The following is a 24,515-nucleotide window of genomic DNA, read 5'->3' on the forward strand; positions in this document are numbered from 1 at the left end:
ATCCATTTCTAACATCTTTCTTATCTTATCAATTTTATCATTTTTTGTCATAACTTCAAAATCCGATATTATTTTGAGAGGTTTCAGCATAATGGTTTTAATCAGAGGATTGAGTCTAACGAATATGTTATCAATGCATTATTATGTAACTTCGAAGATTTAATGATTTTGGTCTATTCGGCTGGAAAGACCTAATTTTAAAAGGTTATGTACCCGACATATGTTTTTTTTTTTTTCTAAAAAAAAATAAAATTCCAATATTTCTAAAATTACAGGACAAATTACGAAAATCAATTCATACAGAATCAAAATTGTTCGGACTATTCTCTTTCTTTATGAAACTCTTCATCATGCATTCATATATCTTGAGACTATTTTGCACGTACATCAAATGCGTAGAAGGCAACTTGTTCAGATAAAATAAGGTCATAAAGTTTATAAATTTACACTTATTTTTTTACTTAAAATTATATATTTATACAAATCTTATCTTTTGGATAAAATAACATTTGTAAATTATTTCTTAAAGAAAGAAAAAAAAAAACCAAAAAGAAAAGGCACCAACGGCTCGATTCTCTCGAACTGGGGGATGGGTGTGGAAATCACTAGTGTGAACGCAGTTACCAGCCACCATTGCAAGTGCCTTTTCCCAGCGCATACTTGCACACCCGCACCACATCAAAGATCCCAGAATTCTCTCCACATCTCTCTCCAAGTTAACCTCACAGAGAAGAAGGAAACATATGTAAGAATAAATAAACAGGGAGAGAGAGAGAGAGAGAGAGAGAGAGAGAGAGGGAGAGAACTGACATACTGCCGCTGTTTTTGTATACAGTGGTCATTCTCAATCAATGCTCCTTAGATCACGAGTTAACTGCAATTTTTTCTGCTTCGGTTTGCTTCTGTGCTTGATCAGAGTTGGTTTAGCAGGAGACCCTTTTGTGTTCTATGACTGGACAGTCTCTTACATTACTGCTTCCCCTCTTGGGGTCAAGCAACAGGTTGTTTTTCTTTGCTGAACTTTAAATATTGGTGTATTTTGTGTTTTTTCTTTGTGGGTTTGTCTTAATTCGATGGTGAATAGCTTGTATAGTGTTTATGGAGCTACGTTGGTTCTTGTAGTTTGTGAAAATTTGCAGAATTTATCAATGGGAACTGCTGGTTTTAGATGCTGGATGGTTGTGAGTTGAATGTTGGTTTGTTCTTGAAAGTTTCAAGCAATTATTTTTGAATTGGTGGAGGAGGAAACACTGTTGAATTCTAAAGAGTTGGAAATAGAAACTGTTTTAATTTTTTATAAAATGTTGGAGCTGGAATTTGCGTTATTGTTTATAGTTATCACAGGTGCATTTCCTTCTACAACAGCCGATTTAAGGGATTGTTAGAAGGATCTATGGTATAATGGTACTGATAAGATTCATTTATAGTGGCAGCAATGATTTGAACATTTCAAATGGTACAATATTTGTGAGGATCTTAATACATGCATGGTGGTGTGCTATTATATAATAATGTTCTCTTGCAATCATTTCCTTTGAACTTTGAATTGAATCCAAGTATTAAATGTTTTGGCAGTAGTCTTGCATTCATCTTTTAAACCTTTTGAGCACTAAGCTAAGACCACTTAGTTTTTCATTTGCAAGTCGAACTATTATTCTAATTAAGCTTTTCTAATTTTTCTAGTCCTATGGAGCATTTATATTACCAATAAATACTCCTTAACTGGAACCTTCACTTCCACCAAGCCTAAGCGACCATGCTCAAAGTACCTAGCTAACAGCCCATTCATTGTCCTTGTACTGGTCCCTGGCCAAATGCCTTGTATGTAGCATGGGCTATTGTACCCTTTAGCAACTCTCTAAGGACCATGTGCACTTCATCTGTTCATTGTCCTCAAGCTAAAGAATCCTAGTATCTAGAGCCTGTATGCTAATGCTGTTCCTGAGAGCCTTACTTCTTTCACCTATTGATTGTAGAGACTGCCCAAGATCAATAAGATTTGAGCTCACCAATTGTTATATAAGTAAAGGGCTGTATAATGTAGGGAATTGATATTGCATAAGATTTAAAGAAAGGTCTATTTTACTATTGAATTGAAGCATCAAACACGATATACTCTAGAACTTTTTATGTGGTGTAGGTAGCAGTGATATACTGTAAATGCACGGTCTAACTTGTTGCCTTGCTAGCAGCTAATCTATTTTGTCTTTAGAATTACAATTGTGCAGTGCTATTACTCAATCGTCAAGACTCATTTAGGTGTGCACTATGCATGACGAGGTTAACTTTCCTTGCGCTATGGGCAAAAAGGCCCAAGGGTTTCATTTCTTAACAAAAATGTCTAGGACTTAATGTGCAACAATTAATGCACATCACTTTATTTTTTTGACCTAGTATCTATTAGATTTGTTCATTTCCACTATTCACTTTTTTGGCATATGTTAAATATCCATAATTGTGGCTTTCAAGGTCTTTTCCACCTTTAATGTAATCTGTTCTTGCTCATGTGCTCAATGCTTTGGTATGCTCAACTTCCTTCTATTTCCTCCATTCATTAGCTTTAAAATTTTCATTTTGCTGCAGTTTTGCTTCATTTATAAGTAACTGATGTTTCACTTGATTATTTCATTCGGAATGCCTGCAGCTGACTCCTAAAAATTGTATTTTCAGGTGATTGGCATAGAGGGACAATTTCCAGGCCCCATTCTGAATGTCACCACAAATTGGAATGTTGTTGTAAATGTCAAAAATAATCTTGATGAACCGTTTCTGCTCACCTGGTATATTTCCAAATCTCATTACATTAACGTATAATAATGATAATGGGAGTAACTGTTCTTGTAGAAGTGCAGGAACGGAATTCAACAAAGAAAAAATTCATGGCAAGATGGTGTTTCTGGGACAAACTGTCCTATTCCGGCTGGTTGGAATTGGACATACCAGTTTCAAGTCAAAGACCAGATAGGCAGTTTCTTTTACTTCCCTTCCCTTGGCCTCCAACGAGCTGCAGGTGGATATGGCGGCATCATCGTCAACAACAGAGAAGTTATTCCTGTTCCTTTTGGTAAACCAGATGGGGACATTACCCTCTTTATTAGTGACTGGTACATAAAGAGTCACAAGGTTGGTAAAGAGGCCTATGCTTCCATGTTTTTTTCTTTTTTCACTTTCAGTAATCCCTCTATGCAGGTATTTATTTCTTGAATTCTATTTATGTTTTTTTAGTTACTGATCAAAACTTATGGAGAAACAGGAACTCAGAAATGACCTCGAAAGCGGGAATGACCTTGGAGCCCCTGATGGTGTCTTATTTAATGGGCTAGGTCCTTACCAATTTGATAGAGCCTTTGTACGGGATGGTATTCTTTATCAGATAATAAATGTTGAACCAGGTATTTATCTTGTACCTATATGCTGCTAAAAGCTTGGCTTTTTGGTGCCTTGATCCACATATAACTGGGTTTTGAATTATTACCCTTGCTATTGTTGAATGACCTACTAATAAATATGACAATGGAATTTCTCGAAATAAAAGGAAATAACTGATGCAGTTTGCTCTTTAAAGTTTGTGGTGTGACGATGACAGACGAATTTGTATCCTAACCGTTCAACCTATCTCTGCTCGGCTTGGCCAGCAATATATACCATGCATCAAGATTTAGAATTGCTTCATGAAACAATATGGAAAATAAACTAGGCAAAAATGAAGCTTAGTCAAAATTGTAGGGTAGCAAGCCCCTCAGCTTCTCTAAGTTACAAGAAAGTGAGAAAAAGGCATCTCGATGACAGGAGTTGAACCTGAGAAATAGAAGCAGGATGAAAGAAGAAATGGAATTCGATAATGTTCTTTCTGGTATAATGTAGTCGATCTGATCAGATATAATTCATATAGATAATTTCCTCTTAACTAGTGTTTCCATTGATTCACTTCATATCTTCGAAGTTTCTTATCACTAATTTCATGTGAACCTTTCCGTGTATTTCACAAGTTTCACATCCCTAGTTTACAGGCATCTGATAATAATATCATAGTAGCTATATGCAGTCACCAATTCCTGTACTAAGGTATCAATTCAACCAAATTGGTCATGAAAGAACACAAATAAAAGATCTCTAGCCTGTTGGTTAATTTCCAACTCTTTAAATTAAAACTGACTAAATAATTCCAACTCAAAAGTGAAACATGCAAGTTTAATAATTTTTAAATTTTGATGAGAACTTTTAGTCATTCTCTGCACCTAATCTTCTTGCTGTTGCTTGATATTATGTTCTTTGTCAAAATAATTTCTTCTGTTATTAATTATATTACTGATTATATAATTCTTTACACATTGACAACTGTTAATGGCTCTTATAAACCTGGATCATTTGATACACATTAAGGGCATACGTATACATGGAGGTGAAGGGACACAATTACGGGAATATTTAATCCATGAAATAACACAAAGGAGAAGGTCTAGCAAATTTATCCTGTTGTTTTCAATTTTATTTAGAAGAACATAGGTAGACAAAATTTGCAGATAATAGGATTTGTCTTATGAAAAATACTATTGATGACTGAAATTGAGTCACTTCTTTAGTTTAGTAGATTCTGTTTTGCTCTATATTTTCCGGGGTATTGGAATTGCTTGGAAATTTTAGCACTAGATTCTTTAATGGAATGTGTTTCCAAAAAATTGGAAGGCTTAAAGTGCTGATTGATAGTCACTTCAAGGAAATCAGATCCGATGCCATATATCACCTTAAACAGTCATCTTGGGGATTCCACAAAGGTGTCCCTAATACTAACATGCTTTTCATGTTCCATTCACTGATTGCTAAAAGTTTCAAACTAAATGAACTTAATACCAGTCATTTATAGCGCATACTTTTTTTTGTCTTTGTTTTGAACTAGTTCCTTCTTGTTTACTTGCGTTGAACCTTCACACGCCCTCAAATATTTTTGAGAACTTAACCGGCTAGACAATTATAGCTTAACTTTTCCTTTCTACTGGGTATTGACTGAATTTGTTTGAAAGAAATTCTTTCTGAGACCTGAAGGAATACATCAAATACCTATCTTAAACTGACAACATGGTGGGATTGTTCGAAACAGCGAACAATCAACTCTGTGAAATTGATGTATGATGAAACTTCCATTTGATGAATTTCATGTGTAACAGGCAAAACATATCGCTTGCGAGTTCACAATGTCGGAATCTCTACTAGCTTGAATTTCAGGATCCAAAATCATAACTTGGTTCTTGTAGAAACTGAAGGGTCTTATACTGTACAACAGAACTACTCAAACATGGATATCCATGTCGGTCAGTCATACTCATTCTTGGTTACAATGGATCAAAATGCTAGCAGTGATTATTACATTGTTGCCAGTCCACGGTTTGTCAATGCCTCAGCTTGGACCAAGGCTCCAGGAGTTGCTATACTGCACTACTCAAATTCACAGGGGCCTGCTTCAGGTCCTCTTCCAGACCCTCCTAATGAATATGACACGTATTTCTCAATGAATCAAGCAAGATCCATAAGGTTGTAGTCAAATGTAGTCTTTCCATTTCTTATATTACTTTATTTTGAAACTAATGAGGCATTGTTTCACTTGTTACATATAGAAACATCTCTGAGATTGTAAACTCCCTAGTTGTGGTGTTAATATATGCATCTCACTATGCAACACATAGTCTGGGACTTGTGAGGTTGTTTCTTTGTTTATTATGCAAACTATGGAAGTTTCTGTCAAGGGAGAAGGATTTTAATTCTAGACTAATGCTTCAGAATGAAACTTTACAAGGGATTATTTCTCTTCCCATCTTTCCTCTGTATTCAGATTTCTCAAGTAGTACATTGTTCCTATGTTTTCTCTTTATTTTCAGCTGATTGCATATGCAATGTTGTTGATACAGATGGAATGTTTCTGCTGGAGCTGCTCGCCCCAACCCACAGGGATCTTTCAAATATGGTGATATAACTGTGACTGATGTATATGTAATCATCAATAGGCCTGCAGAGCTTATTGATGGGAAAAGGCGTACTACTTTAAATGGAATTTCATATATAGTTCCCTCAACACCTGTCAAGCTTGCACAACAATTTAATGTCTCTGGGGTTTTCAAGCTTGACTTTCCTAATAGGTTCATGAATAGACCAGCAAAAGTAGACACATCTTTAATTAATGGAACTTTCAAAGGATTTATGGAAATTATTTTCCAAAACAATGATACCTCTGTTCAGAGTTACCATCTTGATGGCTATGCCTTCTTTGTCGTTGGGTAAGATTTTTTCAGCAGAATTCTGGGGTTTCATGGTTTGTTATTCTTAAAATTCTGGGGATTGTTGTCTGAAGTTTGATATCAATTCTCATGTGGTCCACAGTATGGATTATGGAGTGTGGACAGAGAATAGCAGAAGCACCTATAACAAATGGGATGGGGTGGCTCGCTGCACTACCCAGGTAATCAGATTCCTAAATTTTGATTATTGAGTTTCTACACATTGTGATGTTTGGTAGGATATGTTAACATGTTTGGAATTCTTAAATTTACAAGAAACAACAAGATTTGAAAAGTAAATTTTCTGCTACCATATTAGTTTGTTTATTGTCACTGATTAGAAAGAAATGTTTGATTATCAACGCTGATAGTCAAATTGATTTGATGGCTTCGATTTGCAACCTATCAGGGCTCTGAAGAAGAAAGATAACTTTTCCTTTCAGTCTTTTGTCTTTACTAATTCATGTTGGGTGCTATATCCCTTTTAGTGCTTCTCATCATTTCCTCCAATAAGTTGTATCAAAGAAAATGGGTCAGCAGATGGCAAAGCATCATTGCCTTACTTATTGTATTCATGTGCAATAACTACTAGGTGCCCGTAGCTAAGGAGATGTGATCAAATAATGTTATGGGTAGAACTTCAATAATTGTGGCATCTGATTGAGATTTCTTGTAGGTGAGGCATATTCTGCATATTGTAGGGCATATCTTTCACACATTATACATGTATGAAGAAGTTCGACTTGTGGCTTCAGGCATGGCTGTCTATAATGCCCTATTCCACAACATCCTATGACCTTGCAAGACTCTATTGTGCTATAACTACATGATAGCTGCTATTCCCCCGTGGTGTATGAGAATATTGTCTAAACACTATTTCTGAGTATCTGAATGTTATATAACTGGGCCTGCAATGAGCTGAACCAAGCCCAATATCCTCCAGAGCTTGAATAAAATATATCTTGTAGTTTGACTAGCCTACTCATCCCATATTTAATATTGCTCAAACAGGCTTGGAAAGCTTGTGAGAGGGATCTATTCGTTTGACAGTAAATTATAACAAATAGAAGATGGATCAATGATCACTAGACTCTATCTACAACATGATATATAAGTTTTATTTTCAGTTGAAAACTTGACCTAAATTTGTTCTGCAATTTGTTAATTACTTTGTTGTTTACATAGTGTAGTGGACTTGCCTATAATTTTGTGAGAGTAAAATAAAAGCTCTTTATATGAAATCAATTCTCTTTCTATACGTGCCCATGTATTTCCTTATATATCTAGTCTTCACATAATTTTGGTATTAGGTTTCTTCTATCCATGCTTGTGTCCCTGTGATTTCTATTTTAAAAAAAATTAGCCAGTGTCTTGAGAAGCCTTTTACGTGATAACAGGTGTTTCCTGGTGCTTGGACTGCTATCTTAGTATCTCTTGATAATGCTGGGATGTGGAACCTTCGCACACAAAATCTTGACTCATGGTATCTTGGTCAAGAAGTTTATGTCAGTGTTGTAAATCCAGAGAATGACAACAATGAGGTTCAGTTGCCTGAGAATGCCATCTACTGTGGTGTACTATCTAACTTGCAGCGGTAAGTGATGAAATATATTCACTTCATTTCGTTTCTTCTTGTCTATTCTTTCTCCCCTGGATAATCGTTCCTGTGAAAGTGTTATCCGTTGATTCTTTAACTTTCAGATAATGCTAAACAGGCTGCTTAATCTAATGGATACTATTCTCTATATTTTAGATTCATTGTCATAAAATTTCTCCTAAGTCCTAACTTTATAGTGCACAGAATTGTTGTTTAGACATCTTTGTAAAAAGATTAAATGATTTTGTTGATAGAATCTATTTCAGTACCTTATGACAAACAAAATGTTAACACCATGACTCATCTGTAACCTCTGTTGAATATAACTCTTGCAGGGACCAGGCTCGAAGAGTCAACTTCTCTGCAGCACCATCTCTGGACAAGATGTTTGAGATTGTTCTTGTTGCAATTATTGCAGCTTTATTAGGAATATCAGGCATCATATGATTCAAAGAAATTAAATGGGTTTTTCAACTCCAATCTAAGAGGATAGACGAAACAAAACCGCGGTTCCTTGTTTGGTGCTGAGGCGATATGAAGGCTATATATTTTTATTCTGAATTCGTGTATAATATCTTGTTTGTATCTTCTTTAACTCAAGTATCAGTGCATGATATTGCTAAAGAAAATGTAATGTAGGTAGAGTCTGAGATGAGTAAGATAATTGCTAGCTTTTGTGTGAGCATTATTAGCATGAGCATTGGCAAATTGTATTTAATATTGATTTCTTGGAACTGATAAAAACACTCTGAAATTTTGCTGCCAGTATTTGGTGTTTAGTGCTTGACGTCGTCGTTCTCATTGCAATCATCTGAATTCTCAAAGCATTATCGTAGCAAGAATTGGCTATGACCTCTTGGTTCCATGTTAACAGCCATGCAGTTCGAGAAGTTGCAATCTGATTTGCTATGAATTTATCGTCAAAACCATAAATTTTTCTTGCTAGAATTGTCAGTCTTGTATAATATGATCCATGGTCGTTGAGAGACGAGAAAATCTTTCATTTTTCTCCTTTCTGGTGATCTCGACTTGGTTGTAGTGGATGCTATGGTACTGGAAATCCAGACTAGCCATAGAACTTGTGTTTGGCTACATAATGTGAGGGATGAATATGCAGATTAGTCAGATAATTGTGCTCCAAGATTGCAAAATTTGTGTTTGTGCAACTCATTTTTTAGTATGCTTTGTTGCCACTGGACCAGTGATGGGATATTGTAGCCTAATTTGATTATAGTTGTCGAAACTCCTGTAGGATCTCAGAGAGTAATTCTAAGTTCAGCTAGTAGTTGGTCTACACTGAGGCAATGCATTCACAAAATTTTATATAAACTATAGTACTGTTCTCTAAAAATCAGCAGCATTTCATTATATTCAGATCTATCTTCATGAAGTCCTAGATCCATGCATCCAAGATTCCCACCACAGGTACTTCTGAAAATCCCAGTTTGAGCACCTGTCCGGGATCTCTTGAGCTGCTGGCCATGGTTGGGGCAGTCGATGAATGTTGCTACGATCTTAACTTTTGACTTGTGGGATAGCAGAATTCAGAATGTTAAAAGGGGCACATAATTCATTAGAACTATATTGCTAATGCAATTCTCAAATCCATAGGTAATACACAAGGTTGCTTATTTTTCTATCCTGTGCTTCAGACCCCAAGCTGCATCAGCATAAAGCATCATTACATAAATTTGATGAGAAAAGATGTTCCAGCACTGATGCAGGATTTAAGAACTAAAGAGTGTATGTCAGAAGAAGGCAACAATATAATCTACTACACATTTCCAGACATGAAATGAGATGCTGATGCTAGGTAGTTCACTGAACCACTCTGGAAAGTTCTCATGGGGAAATCAAGATTAACAAGCGATTTCCTTGCATGATTTCGATATGCATGAACTTCTCGATGTTTATAAGAGGACATCTTCCACTTCAAGTATGTCTGGCCTTCTTCCCTTCTTGATTTTACTACTGTAATCATTCATCGTCTAGTTTACTAGCTGGAGCAGTGAATGCTTCAAAGCATTCGGCTCTACCTCTGTTTTATTAGCCTTCAAGGAGAGAACATTGTCAGCATATGTATGTTAGGAGATGAGCAACTCAGTCAACCACTTGGTTATGTGAAGGATGAAATAGGAAGACCAGAGTTGCATGAAACTTAGAAAGTGATAGAAAAATAGATCAAAGGTCACAATTTCATATGAACTTTTGCATGTCAAGAACGCGAAGGAAAGCCCTCTTTTCCCATACCTCAACTTGGAGAACGTTCAACACGGAGCCATTGAGCGTGGTGACATTGGCGTCCGTCACCTTGAGTCCTAAGGAATCTACGGCTTCCATCAACCTTGAAAAGCCACCTCGCTTTTGATTGCAGATAAGTTTCAACAAGAAATCTTTTCTCCCGAGCTGGCTTACTTCAACCTTTACCTGAAATTTGCTAACACATGGCAAATGTTATGCAAACGACAGTGAAGACTGTTTAGATTCTAAAGACGAGGAACGTTTTCCTGACCTCTACTGGATTCTTTTCACTACCACCAGCTGCGCTCTTGTCCCCGATCAACTTTGGGAGATCTGGTTTAGCATTATCATTAATCTTGCTAGGGTCTTCTTCCATTGTTCTCAGTTCATCATAATAATTCTCAATAGTCTCCTCGAGCTCTTTTATGTACTCGGTTGCATCTCCCAACGTAGAAGCTCTATCCATCTGAGAACAAAGGTTCAAAAAAAGATCGAGATAGACAAGGTAAACCATAGTTGCAAATATGGTCTGGAATTGCATAAGAAAATGTGATCTTTTGAGAACCTTAGAAATCTTTGGAACTAGTGCACGAAGAGCAAACATTCCATCTTTGATTCTCTTCCTCCGGTTTCTCTCTGTCACAAGATTCTTCGACTTGTAAGGTCCCTTTTCTGCCTTCTGTCTAATCTTCACCGCTACTGTTTGATCGTTGCCCTGTGCCAATGAAACATCTGTATAGTTCTTCCTTTTCAACCTCAAACTGCTGCTTGGTGAGTCTACATATTCTCTGCTTGATTTTTCAGGCGACATGCTACCAAACATGGGATCAGGGCCTATTTGAAGTAGTTGGTGTTCGTTTGAAAGACTGGAACAAGTGGATGATCCTTCAAAGCTAGAATAGTTGTTAGGTTGGGGTATCCGAGGAAGAAAATTTAGATAGTGAAATGAAGAGTGATCAGGGTCACAAAGTTTATCTCCAAGGTTATAATTGGAACGGTCCTTCTCATTTGCGTTCTCCTGTTTAAGATTGATGTTGAAGCGAGCAGAAATGTAATCAATGATCTTCTCATCTCTTGGTACCTGGAAATGAATAAGGCAAGTTCTCATGATGTTTCACTGAAGAAGAGTACTCAACACTATATTTCAGAAATAACAGCGACTTACATGATTTGTGCTAAATAGTTCAATTAAACCACAGGCTACTGGGATGAGAACTTGAGTTCCACTTGTTTCCTGCCACAATTCCAGTGATTCAAATTAACTGCAGAACTCCTCGAGATGATTTTCCAATGTATACCAACTTAACAAAGTAAGATCTCAAAGCATCTCCGTCAAAAACAATAAGGGCCGTCATGACAGCAAGTTATCAAGAAAACAATATGGCCTACGACCCAAGAATTCATTTACGTAAGCCCAGTTCATAAGTTGCTACTTACTGTTACGCATCAAAACTTAAATTAGAAACATTAGATGATCAAATTATAAGTTCAGAGACAGATATTTGCAACATACATCATCAGAGGCAGAGGGATTACTTTGGGTTGTCCACCTTGGTTGCTTGGATATCACAACATCCCCATGAATCCTGCTTAAATTTCACCTTATTTATTACTACACTTCTTTCTTGATCATCACCACTAAACACAAATACATTTTTGCAATGAAAACATATGATGAAGGTGTTCATTACCCAGAATACAATGGAATGACAGAGGGTAACTGTGCAAGCTTCTTGCAAGCATTAGTTCCAACCAGATGCTTGACCAACCTATCCTTGCATTCAGCAATCAAATGCTTCTCCACACCATTTTCATCCTTTACTTTGATGATGTTTTCAGGGCTGTTTCCACCGCTGCAGCAGCATGCCCCCCACTCAATAAACCTGGAAAAAAGATCAATTAATCAAGAAAAGAATTTCAAGAAAGCTGATGAACTATGAGAAGACAAAAGATAAACATATGGGCATTCTTGAAAAAGAAGCACAATCTTATTAACAGCAAGTACTACCTGGAAGGATCATCTCCTAACTTCCAAATGACACAGTAGTCCCATGGCTTGTTTCTCACAAGGGGTCTCAGCCACTCCACTACTGTCTCTAAAGCTGCCATTTGAATGCTTCTTTGTATTTTTCTGGACTTGATGAATCACTTATATTAGTATTTTGAGAAGTTCAAAGGTCCATCTATATATATATTGACTGTTCTCAAGATCATTATATGCATTTTTGTATATATTTCAACATAATCATGGTTCTGTTTATACTAAAGGTAACTTTGGACGACAAGCCTAACCAACTTTACAAAATGCAGTGTCCTCGCCCTATATCAGTAGAAAATCTGTCAGAAGAATCTCTCTCTCTCTCTCTCCATGTGAGACTGAAAATGGGCAGAGTTGTATCAACTGCAGGAGGAGAATGCTGATACAATTTGGCAAAAAGCTAAAAACTGTACGCACAAAACAAGAAATGCAGGTGGGAAAATAATTGCCCAAAGAATGGTTCAAAAAGCTTGAGTGATGATCAGTTGATAACTGCACATGGGCAGTATTAGGAAATGATAAACTCATTTTTCACTACATCAAAGTTGATTATGCCTTAAATAGTAGGACAGTGTTCCTTTTTCTGCTTTCTGGTTTGCTTTTTGTTTATTACCATGGCGTGGTAAAAGAAGGCGCAAAAATTCTAACTCAAATTGGATATGGTCGGACATAAATCAATTATATGACAAATGCGATACACATATTGTGTGCTTGGTGTCCAATTAAAAAAAATAATAAAAAATTAATTTGGTTCAAACAAATTTGATTTGGGTAAAAAAATTTCGAGAAACAGTCAGGCATATGCACAATGCAAGGACGTTAGGGGCCAGAATATTTGCACGGCAGAGCATATCTTGGCTTGTACCGGTTGTGTGTGGAGGTACCATGTCCATGGCTTCCCAAAATTACCTCTCTTTGTACCCATCTCTGAGTTTTATGGAATATTTTGGGAGAGTTGTTTTTGGAATGCTTTAGATGGTTTATGAGAATCAATTCAATTCAAGGTTCTGACAAGTTGGAATTGAATTTTCTATTTCGAATTTATTGTGTTTTTTATTTAAATTAATTATATATACATCACGTGTACAAAGATTATGTCATTTATTTTAAGATTAATTATACTTAAATCCCTAATGAAAATGTGAAATTGCACTCGCCTAAAAAAGTTTTGAAATTACATTTACACCTCCTCAGAAAATTCTCTATTTGCACTTAACTCCCTTTCGTTAGGGTTTATACGAAAAATGTTAACATCAGAAAAAAAAAATACGTAAATTTTTAATTTTACCCGTTATTTAATATTTTAATGTATATTTTTGTACTGATGAAAGGGATAAGTGTAATATATATATATATATTATGGAGTGAGGTTAATATCATTACATTTTTTTTTTCTTATAAGTACCAAATTATTACATGAGAATGTTATGTGAGGGACCTTTTGGCTGGAAAGTTGGTGCCTTCACAATTCTACCAAACACATTCCTTAATTAAAATAAAATGTTATTCCTATAAAATTCCTATATATTCGGATAATAAAGAATCAAAATATAACGAACAAAAATAACACAAAGACCAGATAATGTCATAAATCACAATACATAAAAATACATTAAACAGACATAAAAGTCATGTAATCTAATACATAAAAACATCACACAATTGAGGCTCAAAAAGCTACCAGTAAGTTTTAAAAGTAACTTTTTTGGGTCTCTATTGTGTGTTGTTTTTATGTATTTATTTATGAGTTTTATGTGTTGTGATTTATGATAGTATTTGGTGTTTTTGTTATTTTGATTGGTTAATTTTAATCTTTGTTATTTAAATATATAGAAATTTTACAAAAATTTGAGATGGTTATTAGGTCGACTTTAAGATTTTTCATAATTTTGAGATGTTTTTAATATATTTATTTATTTATTATTTCAGTGCTATATATAAATAATATTTTATCTTAATAAAAGAATTAAGGAGGGTGTTTGGTGGAGTGGTGAGGGCACCAATCTTCCTCCCAAAGGATTTGAGTTTGAACTCCATTAGGCATTTATAAATTTTTTTTATGCAATTTCGTTAATTAAATTTTAAAATATGATGGATTAAGTTTGACGAGGGATAAACATGAAAGACTAAATTAAGATAAGTGACATAATTAGACTATATTTACTACATAAGATTGGACTGGATATCCAACCGAATCCTACATAATTTCCAGATCAAAAAATTTAACGATAAGTCCGATATTAAGTGAAATTATTGGTGGACTAGAATCCCACTTCTAGCCCACCCAAATGATGCTCTTATTGTCTCCTTGTTCAATTATTGAATTGTCCTTAGTTTTGCCAAAAATAACAAAAGAACCTGCCTAAGCTAAGGACAATCCAATAAAGTAAGCAAGTGTTTCCATGACACCTTCACCTTTCAATCAAATCAACGGGTGTTTGGGATGTCAATTTTTACTTGTGAAATTGTTAAGAAAAGCATTTTGGGCTTTTGCTTTGCACGTTAGGGTTAAATAAAAGAATGGGGAGTTGTTGGTGATTTAATCCTACATGACATGTTTTGATGGAAATACCTAGTTAAGTTGGCATCTAAGTGCCATGTCATTTAGTGAAAAAAAATATATAGTGCATAGCTGGACTCCAAGTCGGCACAATAGCCAGAAATTTTTTTAAAATGTGATCATGTGCGTTGCACATGACTTTTTCCAGTCATTTTAGTCGGAATAGGACCAAAAACGCAAAACCCGTATACTTACAAGATCAAAATGCGAAAAAAGAATCATATAGGACTAAAAATGTCAACCCCATATACTTACAAAACGAAAATTGGAAACTTTTCTATTTAGTGGGACCATTATTAAATTAAATATTCACTTTTTTTTCATATTTATAAAAAAAGTAAATATAAAATATATGAATCGAAATAAAATTTATTATTTTTTATAAAAAATAATTATTATTGAAAAATAACATATATAAATATAAACACAAATGATATCTTTTAACAAATAAGGATAAATTAATTAAATTTAATTCAACAAAATCACTTGTATGCCGCACAAGTTTGCGCAGACTCAGGTGTTCCATCAATATATAGCAATTAGTCTGTTTTAATAATTATTGATTAATTCTAAATATTGAATATTAATTATTAATGACTAAAATTTATGAAATAAATCATAGTTTTAAGAAGTAAAATTAACTAATATACTACTGATTACGTCCTGTTTGGGTGGGCTTATCTTTGTCAAATCTCCGCCATCTTCTTCACTTACTTCGCCACTGACAATGGCGGCGTCCGCCCTGAGAATTGCACTCAACCCCTACTCTAACGACGTTGTTGCGCCCCGCCCCGCGTACTCTTCCAGCACTGTCAAGATCGCAACATTTTCCGATAGCAGTAACAGGACTCCTCTTTTCTCATCTTCAACTTTGAGCAATTGTGAAAATAGTAATCATGCAAACAGATTCTCGCCCGTTCGAGTTTCCCGCTCCAGTCGGGTCTCCGGGTCGGACTTGCACACATTCGACGTGGTTATCGTGGGAGCGGGTATTATCGGGTTGACCATTGCTCGCCAATTCCTCCTCCGATCAAATCTCTCCGTCGCTCTGGTTGACGCTGCCGTTCCCTGCGCCGGCGCCACTGGTGCAGGTACTCTATTTACTTCTTGTTTGAAGTAAATAATTGGTTTCCATTAGCTTCCGACTGAAGACTGATTAGTCTTAGGATCTGTTTACTTCACCCTGTGTTTTGCATTTGAGCTGAGTCTTAACTTTTAGGGCAGGGCTACATCTGGAGGGTTCACAAGACTCCGGATAGCGAGAAATGGGAGCTGGCAATGAGAAGTCATCAGTTGTGGGAGGCTCTGGCTGAGAGCATTCAGAATCAAGGCATGGATCCTTTACTGGCACTTGGGTGGAAGAAGACAGGTGAATCAGTTCCCTCATCCCAATGAATTTTTGCAGTATTTCTTGATCAAATATTTGGTACTGAGGTCTCAAATTTAGTGCTGCTTTGGCTCTCTGCATTTAGTCTTAGCCTACTGTTTCATACCTCAGTTTGTGTCACTTCCGTGTTCTTGGAAAAGTGTGGGGGTATTGGCATTCATGAGATTACAGAAGTTTCAATGATTGATAGCAAACAAAGAACATTTTTCAATGTAGAATTATTGAAATAAAATGCAGAGATTTTCTATTTATTTATTAACACGATGAAATTGGAAAAATGCAATGAATATAAATTTTAGTAAGATGTCGGTTTTGGAGTCAGATCAAACTTTTCTCAGGGTTATATGATTAATTCTTTTGTAGTGAATACAAGTATCCTTGCCAGTTAAACCTACTAAGATAAGATATAATTGTGTGACAATAAGATGAGATTACAAGAAGCCAAATGTGCTCTTTCAGAATACTATTAGATAGTTCTCTGGTGTCTAATTTATTCTCGTCTTAGGCGATTCATCCAAAGGTTGAAATACTCCTCACCATTTATGAATAAAACTTTTATTCATGGAAATGTTAAAATTAACTTTGTATCTAGTGCTGGTTCTATCTCATTCCTGAGCTTATTGAGTTGCCCTAGATGCTAATAGTATCATAGCAATCATCCGTATCAACAGGAAGCATGCTAGTTGGTAGAACTGCACAGGAGTGTTCTCTGCTGATGAGGCAGGTGAAGCAGCTAGCAGATGCTGGCCTAGGTGCAGAGTTCTTGTCTCGTGATGATTTACTGTCAGAAGAACCTGCTCTTAAGCTTGGAGAGGAATGCGGTGCAGCTTTTATGCCCGATGACTGTCAATTAGATGCTCGATGTGCTGTTGCATTTATCGAGAAGGTTCCTAGTGATTCATCTTCCCTCCTCTGAGTAGTAACTTCTTCCTGTTTTATACTTTCTAAAAGTTTGTTCAATCGTAACATAAGTATTGGAGATGCTGTCTGATAGGCTAACAGGTCTTTTGAAGCTGAAGGGAGATACGCTGAGTTCTATTATGAGCCAGTAACCAGTTTATTAAGGTTAGGCAATTAATCTTTGTGTACTATGGCAGTATTTGGGCTAAAGTTGAGTAATGATGATAAGTGTACTTTTGATATTGGACCTTGCAAGACAAATAATCAGTTTTACCATTATCTGGGACTGTTATTTATAGGACAAGAGAGTGACTATTTTTGTACTTTCTTTTTTCTTTTTCTCTCACTTATGCTCAGAAATGAGAGCAGTGGGGAGGTTGAGGGAGTTCAAACTTCCAAAAATACGTTGCATTGTGAGAAAGCTGTTGTCGTTGCAGCAGGCTGTTGGAGTGGTTCGTTGATGCACGACCTTATAAAAAATTCTGAAATTGAGTTAGATCTCCCAGTAAAGCCTCGAAAGGTAAGAACTAGGCGAGTCTCTAAGTTTTCTTAAATTTGAATTGCTTCTGTTCTTGGCCATCAATACTTTGCTGGGATTCTTTGAGTTTGAAACGCTAGAGGGTGGACAATATGAAGGCATCAAAAAATTCTTCAGCCATATCTTTTTCTTCCTATTACTAGATTCTTCTATGATCCTATTTTAGCAACGACTTCCAAGAGTTTAAGGAGGTACTTTGCATAGTCACACTAGTCACATGGATTACAGAATCTCTCAAGGAAAGTTGACTTTAAATATATTTTTCTCAATTGACGTTTATCTTCAATTTTTTAGAAGAAAGCTGCTGCATGGGTTACTGTATGAGGTCCAGGATTTCTTATCTGAACTACAATATATTCATTACTAAAAGATTGGTTGATCCCGTTGTAAGATGCTGGACTGAAATTATTTGGAGTTAATATTTGCATCTGATCCTCTTCCATATTACAGAAGATGGGTTCTCTTTGGTAGTTGTACTCTTTCAGTGGTCTTTGCAGCATTGGACTTATGTTGCTTGACCTTGCACTGTAGAACAGTTTATGGTCTTTTCCTCTTAACCATGGGCCGTTCCATATGGGAGGCAGAAAATCTCAAGAGAAAACAGTCAAGCATTTTTGTGGCTTTGTGTGGCAGGGTCATCTGCTTGTTCTTGAGAATTTCAACTCTCTTAACCTTAATCATGGGCTTATGGAGGTGGGATATGTCAATCATGAATCTGCAGTCCTATCGTCTACTACATCGGATTCAAGGACTGGATATGATGATACTGCATCTATTTCAATGACAGCTACCATGGACATGTCAGGAAGGCTCGTTCTTGGTAAACTTCTATTTCTGATCTCTCTGTGTGCTTAATTAAATCAGGAAGAGTACATTTTATATGTTTATACACCAATTGGGGACCAATTTGCATGATCATGTAGTGGCATTAAGGCTCTGAGGATTTCTTTCATAGGTGTCCTTTTTCAGTTTCTTTATTGAAGAGAAACTTATTAAGATTAACAGTTGAACATGGAGATAGAATTACTATCCTTATAAAGTTTAATATTAAGTTGCATTAGAGTCCTAATCTTTTAGAAGAAAAACAGAAGAAGGAATCATTGTCTGACAAAAAATGCTTGATAATTAGACTAAGCCCTACTGTGATTGAGCAGATACCTTGCTCAATGGCCTGTCCTACTTTTCAGGTTCAAATAACTGCCATGAGTCATCTGGCTGTTTTAAAGTGAGGATAGCACCTAAAAATTTGTCAAATTTTCATTCATATTGCACCAGGCGAAGATTTCAGCATGAGATCATAAAAGTTCATAAGAACAGGCTAAATTTTTCTGTCACGGTACAAGTGGTCGATTAACAATATGATTTAGATGTTTATCAGTTATACCACTGCTAAAAATGGAAGTTCAACTAACTATATGAGTTGACAGAGTTGATAATTGTAGATATGAGATGGCTTCAATTTATTGTTAAGTAACAATAGTTACTAAATTCCTCTTTCTCCCAGCAAAATCCCAAACAGAAGTGGTGAAATTTCCATTTACCCTTGATTTAAAATATACTAAAATCACCATTATGCCCCTAGTGTATTTGTAATCTTTATATTTTAAAATGAACAAATTTTTTATATTTATATATTTTAAGTTCCTAATACATGTTAATTTTTTAAGTTTTATTTTTTCATTGTGTTCATATTTTCAGTACACACAATTAAATTGCATGTACTTTTATTAGTATAGATTCAATTAATTATGATTTAATTTGTCTATGTAATACTAAAGAATGATTATATAAACTTGATATATTGTTTTAAGAGAGTTGGTGTAATATTTTTATGGATAGGGGGTGTATTGTGATATTCAAAATGGTAATAGATTTGGATGTATGTGTAATATTTATATTTGTGAAAAAATATTTTTAAACATAACATACTTTTCCTATAAAGAAAATAATTGAGACATAGTCATTGAATTGGTTCCTACTACAGTTACAATATTGTATATATTACCTTTAACACAATTTTACCAATCGGCGCTATCAAAAAAATTACTAATATTATAGGTTTATCATCGGTAACCTATAAAACATATATAAAACAACCTTCTATAGTAAGTATTTTATTACATTTACCCCCTCTTAGACCATTTTTGACTCATTGGCTTTGTAATAAGATCAAATTAACTAGATGAGATTTCATCACGTTGTCCTGGGTTTGGGTGCCAAGAAAAAGACCAATGTCATATTGTTATGCTTTCTTTCATCTGCTCTGTTCTTGCAGGAAGCAGCCGCCAGCTTGTCGGGTTCAACACTGATATCAGTGAATCAATCATCCATCGAATATGGGAGAGGGCACGCGAGTTCTTTCCTGTACTAAAAGAAGTATCTTTGAAAGATTTGAATAAAAGCAGAGAAGTAAGAGTAGGCCTGAGACCTTACAGTAAGTGTATGGAAAATGAAGTTCAATTTAACGGTATATATTAGGGATTCAGATTGTTCATCCACTGATCTGTTGTGTTATCATTCCAGTGCCTGGTGGAAAGCCTGTAATTGGTCCTGTGCCTGGATTATCAAAGATGTTGCTTGCTGCTGGACATGAAGGAGAAGGACTCTCACTGGTAACTCTCTCCTGTACTCACTCCATAAATGTGGTTTTGCATTGCAAGATACAGACATATGGCTGTTTTTAGCTTTCTATTTTGTAGTTAATTACACTTATGTCCTCAATGAAAAAGCAAAAGTATCAAGTACCCTCCCTCTTTATACCCTCGAAATTTATCATGGTTACCAAACCTCCCCAGGCATTCAGATTTTGAATGGAAAATGATGATATTAGGAAAAACTTCTATAGTAACTTCCGATTTACTTCAGACCTAACTATTTTTATATGTTGATAATAGAAATATATGTGAAATTTAGAGGTGTAAATATAATTCATAGATACATAAAAAGAAGGAAATTGTAATGACATTATTCCAAAAGTAGAAGTATGACAGGGAAATAGTTTGAGCAAAAGAACTTAGCCATTAGTGGCTGATTTTTCGACCTTGTAAATATATGGTAGATTTACTTTTTAGCGTTGCCGGGTTGAATTATTGATGCAAATGAAATATACATGCATAACATCTATGGCAAGTGCTTTTAAAAATATTAAGCTCATGTAAAAGTCATAAATATAAAATCCAACAAATGAAGGGATATTTTATTCTTGTGATGATAAGTTATAGATAAATACAACAAATTGTTAGTTTTATTTTGGATTTATTTTAGTTTTCTGATGATGAATAAAGTATATAAATTTATTTGTTGGAGTACTTAATATTTCATTATTTTTTTTTCTTGTCGTAAGGTAGATTAGAAGCAACTTTTTTCTTTTTATTCTATTTTGCAACTATTACTTAGTCAATCATGTAACGAAACTTTATATAATATGACATTATAGAAGAAACTGAAAAATCCTTTAGTTGTATATTTTCTCATATAAAATGAAAGTATAAATTAATATATTGAAAATATAGAAGAATTACGATTGCTTGTTTATCTTTTAATTCTTATGTTGATGGGAAAAAGTCAGTCCTTCTGTCTGGATTTACAAAGTAGCAAATTTAGACGAAAGGTTTTATAATTATGAAAAGATAAGGGAGAGTTGGGATTTCAAGGGGAAGTAACTATTTAACTCAATTTTAGAGTAACATTGCCTTTCTTCCATATTTCTTGCCAGTAGTAGTAATGAATTTGCATGTGTTTTTCTGGATTTTGACCAGGCTTTGGGGACTGCAGAAATGGTTTTCAACATGGTGTTGGAAAATCCGCAAATAGTAAACCCCGCCCCCTTCTCCCTGTAGCTTTCCTCTCCCTCTCTCTCTCTCTCAGTGCCACAGAAGCAGAACACAAGTCGCGTCCCAATTTTGTGTCCAAAAATTTCTCATAGGATTGTGATCTGTTTGATTCTTCCACTTCCACTGGACTATTTCAACTCTACAGGAATCTCTTAGCAAACGTTACTGGCGGACAAGAAGGTCAAAACGTATTCCTCCTCGAAATTCGGATTTGGACATTGTGTTTTCTTTCTTTAGGAAGTCTTTGATTATAAATCAACTTTACTTTCATTAATTGCAATTGATTAATCTTTAATATAGTTGATAGATTAATTGATCGTTTCTTAAAGAGAAAAAAGAAAAAGTATGAAACATGATGCCTATATATGATTTAGTGTGCCATGGTTGCATGACAAAAAAGAAAGTAAACTATTTAAACAAAAAAAAATAATAAGGAAAAATCAATCAATTGGTGTGTAAAATTCCTGTTAAATCTTGGGTACAAGCTGCCTTATTCCTTTCAATTACAAGACATGCCACATTATGCTGTATTAAATTACTAGTAACCAGCTAAACTGAATCACATACATTATAATATATATATATATATATGTATGTATTTCTCTTTTTATTTGAAGGATAATATCCACTGAGACAGAAATATGAAGTTAGAATTGTAGCTAGGACGCAGTGGTTCATACATATATAAGGCCAGGGCAAGGGGATATGAAAAGATGCCATCAACCGAACACATGAAAGTAAGGGGTGATACAACTACTCTTGCAGGAAGGACTCAGTAACAGCTAAAATAGTCTTAACCAGGCAAGGTATGACAGAAACGCAGGACCTCTACATGTACCCAGAAGAAAACATAACCAAGCATGTGAGGAAGCAGTTTAATACCAAACAGAATACAGCATGGCCCTTAGGCAATAACGTGCTTCCTTATCATAACTATTGTTATTTGCTACTTTTCCCTCTTCCACCAGGTTTTCCTACAACATTCAGATAGACTTTATACGTCTAAAGCAGAGAAATGAATTATTAATAGAGAATAGATTGTGAGGGAGGGCGGGCTGTTGGAAAACAGAGCACCAATAATAGTGCAGAGAAAGATGGAAACGAGGGAATTTGCATACTGAAGATGAATGAATAAAGATGCAATGGCCTCTCAAAGCCATGAGCTTCATAGATTTGTTTGTTTTCTAAAAATTGGCTTTGATGGGAGATGATGCATGATCTGAGTACAGCCTAGAACTTGGCAACATGTTCTCGTTGCAATTTATGCTATCTGATAATGAAGAAAAGTTGTCCAAAAGGAAAGTAAGTGTGTTTCTTGGTCTGTTTATCCAGAATTGGTTGGGGAATAGAACATGAAAGTTGCAGAGTGCAGACAGAGTATTGATGAATGGATAAAACGAAAAATTTTCAAAAACACCATTAGTCATTGTTCGACCCTTTAATTCTTCAAGCTAGTCATTACCATCTTTGGGAAGTATGTCAATAAACATGTATTTTCCTATCAAATTAACAAAATTATCCTAGTAAAGAATTATCTTTCAGTATCTTGCCTTCTCAGTTGCTTTAAGAGTAAGATAACCTAGTGAATATTCCACGGACTAACTAAACTTACCAACTCAGCAATTCTGTATTGGCAACTCTGAAGAAATCACATCAATTCTGTTTCCAGTTCATAAAAAGCGACACAATTAACCATTGCTACTCTAACCAGCAATTCTGTTACAAAGAGTCGGACAGTGCCAGGTCAAGTTTTGAAGTATCCGTGCATCTTAGGTTCCCTCCGAGAAGTACTCTCATGTGCGGTGTGCCTGATGCAATTCAATACACTCATGTTGATCCAATTGGTAAAAGCAACAGTAAGTAATTTTGGTCTATGAAGCATTTTGTTGACCTAGAAAAACCATAGGTGCTCAATCCCAACTCTCCCGAAGACAATAAATCTATGTTCCCTGACTCACCACAAAGTAAAAAAGCAGTGTAGCAGAAAGCCGACCATATTCTACATAGCTCTTTCTCAACTAGCTGATGTCTTGCCAAATACACCTACATTGGTAACTGATATGGATGTATCAAGTACAAGTTGTATATCTATGAGCTAGACGTAGTACGAGTTGGAAGTTCACGAGCTAAAAGCCTCTAACATACGCGGATGGTGAAAGGGGTGCAATAAAGAATTCGAGCTCCACTTCCTCTCACTGCGGGGGAGTAAAGAATTTGAGCTCCGCTTCCTCTCGTTATGCATAAAATACAAGCCCTACTTTTATGAAGCCTGAAGAAAGGAAATTGAAAACAAGTTCAAAGGAAGATCTTCGCCCAGAACTTTTACGAGGTTCCCCTAAAAAATCTCCTATAAATACCCTGCAGTATGTAAGGGAAAGCATAGGAGAAAAAGTACCAGGAAAGAAATAAATATGCCAGAGTATCAAAAATTGAGAATGCTTTTCTTGAGTTGTTCAATTAGCACCCTCATCAGTAACATACACTATGGCAACGTGTAGAACTACTGTAACATCTCTTATGTTTATATATTGCATAACATTTTGATCGATCAAACAATTTGGACGAACCTACGCATTCCTCCACTTCTATTCTGGATAACATTCTACAAAGAGCTTCACACGAAACTATAAGAATGAAAATTTTACGGAGAAAAACCATGATAGAACAGTTACCTGAAAAAGAATAACAATGATAGTCTCCATGTAAATCTGTAAAAAGAATCCATGAAATAAGAAAATTCATTCGATAAATCAAATTCACAGCCACAGGATAAATTGCAGCAGGCATCTACTTCATCGAATTTCTTCGAACGTTATGAAACAACAAGCAAACCAACCCGCAAGACATAATTATCTTCATCATCATCATCGTATTAATGTACCCAAATTATCCATCCGTATTATTTAACAGAAAAGCTTACACCTGATCACCGTGCCAACTTACTGCAGGGATTACCAAATTAAGGAATATCCCATGGTTTCGGCTCGGGAACAGCAACAACCATACCCTGGTGCTCAGGCGCGAGAACAACCTGGCATCCAAGCCTCGAATGCTTGTTCAGGACTCGATTCCTGGAATTCCGCTTCAAAACATACTGCTCGTCGTACGACGGCGGCGGCAGCTTCTCGAGCCCCTCCTGTGCGATGTGGACT

General features: G+C 35.6%; 4 protein-coding genes across 5 annotated transcripts in view; 2 read left to right on the forward strand and 2 right to left on the reverse strand.

Annotated features, from left to right (window-relative positions):
• On the forward strand, positions 582-8,645 carry LOC105163777 (monocopper oxidase-like protein SKU5). The gene is made up of 9 exons (XM_011082238.2): positions 582-1,001; positions 2,671-2,780; positions 2,853-3,123; positions 3,254-3,392; positions 5,166-5,529; positions 5,904-6,269; positions 6,373-6,451; positions 7,667-7,863; positions 8,202-8,645. Exons 1-9 carry the CDS (start codon positions 852-854, stop codon positions 8,311-8,313), a joined length of 1,788 nt encoding a protein of 595 aa, XP_011080540.1. The 5' UTR covers positions 582-851; the 3' UTR covers positions 8,314-8,645.
• LOC105163965 (transcription factor bHLH90) lies at positions 9,371-12,445 on the reverse strand. The gene is made up of 8 exons (XM_011082501.2): positions 12,116-12,445; positions 11,799-11,990; positions 11,621-11,693; positions 11,273-11,341; positions 10,673-11,188; positions 10,379-10,573; positions 10,117-10,293; positions 9,371-9,917 (listed from the first exon to the last, which is right to left on the reverse strand). The coding sequence occupies exons 1-8, from the start codon at positions 12,214-12,216 to the stop codon at positions 9,855-9,857; spliced, it is 1,386 nt and encodes a 461-aa protein (XP_011080803.1). The 5' UTR covers positions 12,217-12,445; the 3' UTR covers positions 9,371-9,854.
• Positions 15,342-21,637, forward strand: LOC105163778 (D-amino acid dehydrogenase). Of its 2 annotated transcripts, none has more exons than XM_020695154.1 (9): positions 15,342-15,796; positions 15,925-16,074; positions 16,764-16,978; positions 17,087-17,157; positions 17,350-17,512; positions 18,164-18,350; positions 19,806-19,970; positions 20,054-20,142; positions 21,289-21,637. In XM_020695154.1, exons 1-9 carry the CDS (start codon positions 15,433-15,435, stop codon positions 21,367-21,369), a joined length of 1,485 nt encoding a protein of 494 aa, XP_020550813.1. In that variant the 5' UTR covers positions 15,342-15,432; the 3' UTR covers positions 21,370-21,637. The 2 variants fall into 2 exon arrangements, with proteins under 2 accessions (XP_020550813.1, XP_011080541.1); XM_011082239.2 differs by having other exon boundaries at positions 15,343-15,796; positions 19,806-19,964.
• LOC105163779 (ferredoxin-2, mitochondrial) overlaps positions 23,222-24,515 on the reverse strand; it is a gene marked incomplete in the record, with an annotated part of 1,581 nt that continues 287 nt past the window's right edge. The window contains 2 exon segments of the mRNA XM_011082240.2: positions 23,222-23,632; positions 24,036-24,515. Of these exon segments, the coding sequence (XP_011080542.1) occupies positions 24,323-24,515 (193 nt within the window).

This window comes from Sesamum indicum, linkage group LG6 (genome assembly GCF_000512975.1).
Source record: "Sesamum indicum cultivar Zhongzhi No. 13 linkage group LG6, S_indicum_v1.0, whole genome shotgun sequence".
Classification (NCBI taxonomy): domain Eukaryota; kingdom Viridiplantae; phylum Streptophyta; class Magnoliopsida; order Lamiales; family Pedaliaceae; genus Sesamum; species Sesamum indicum.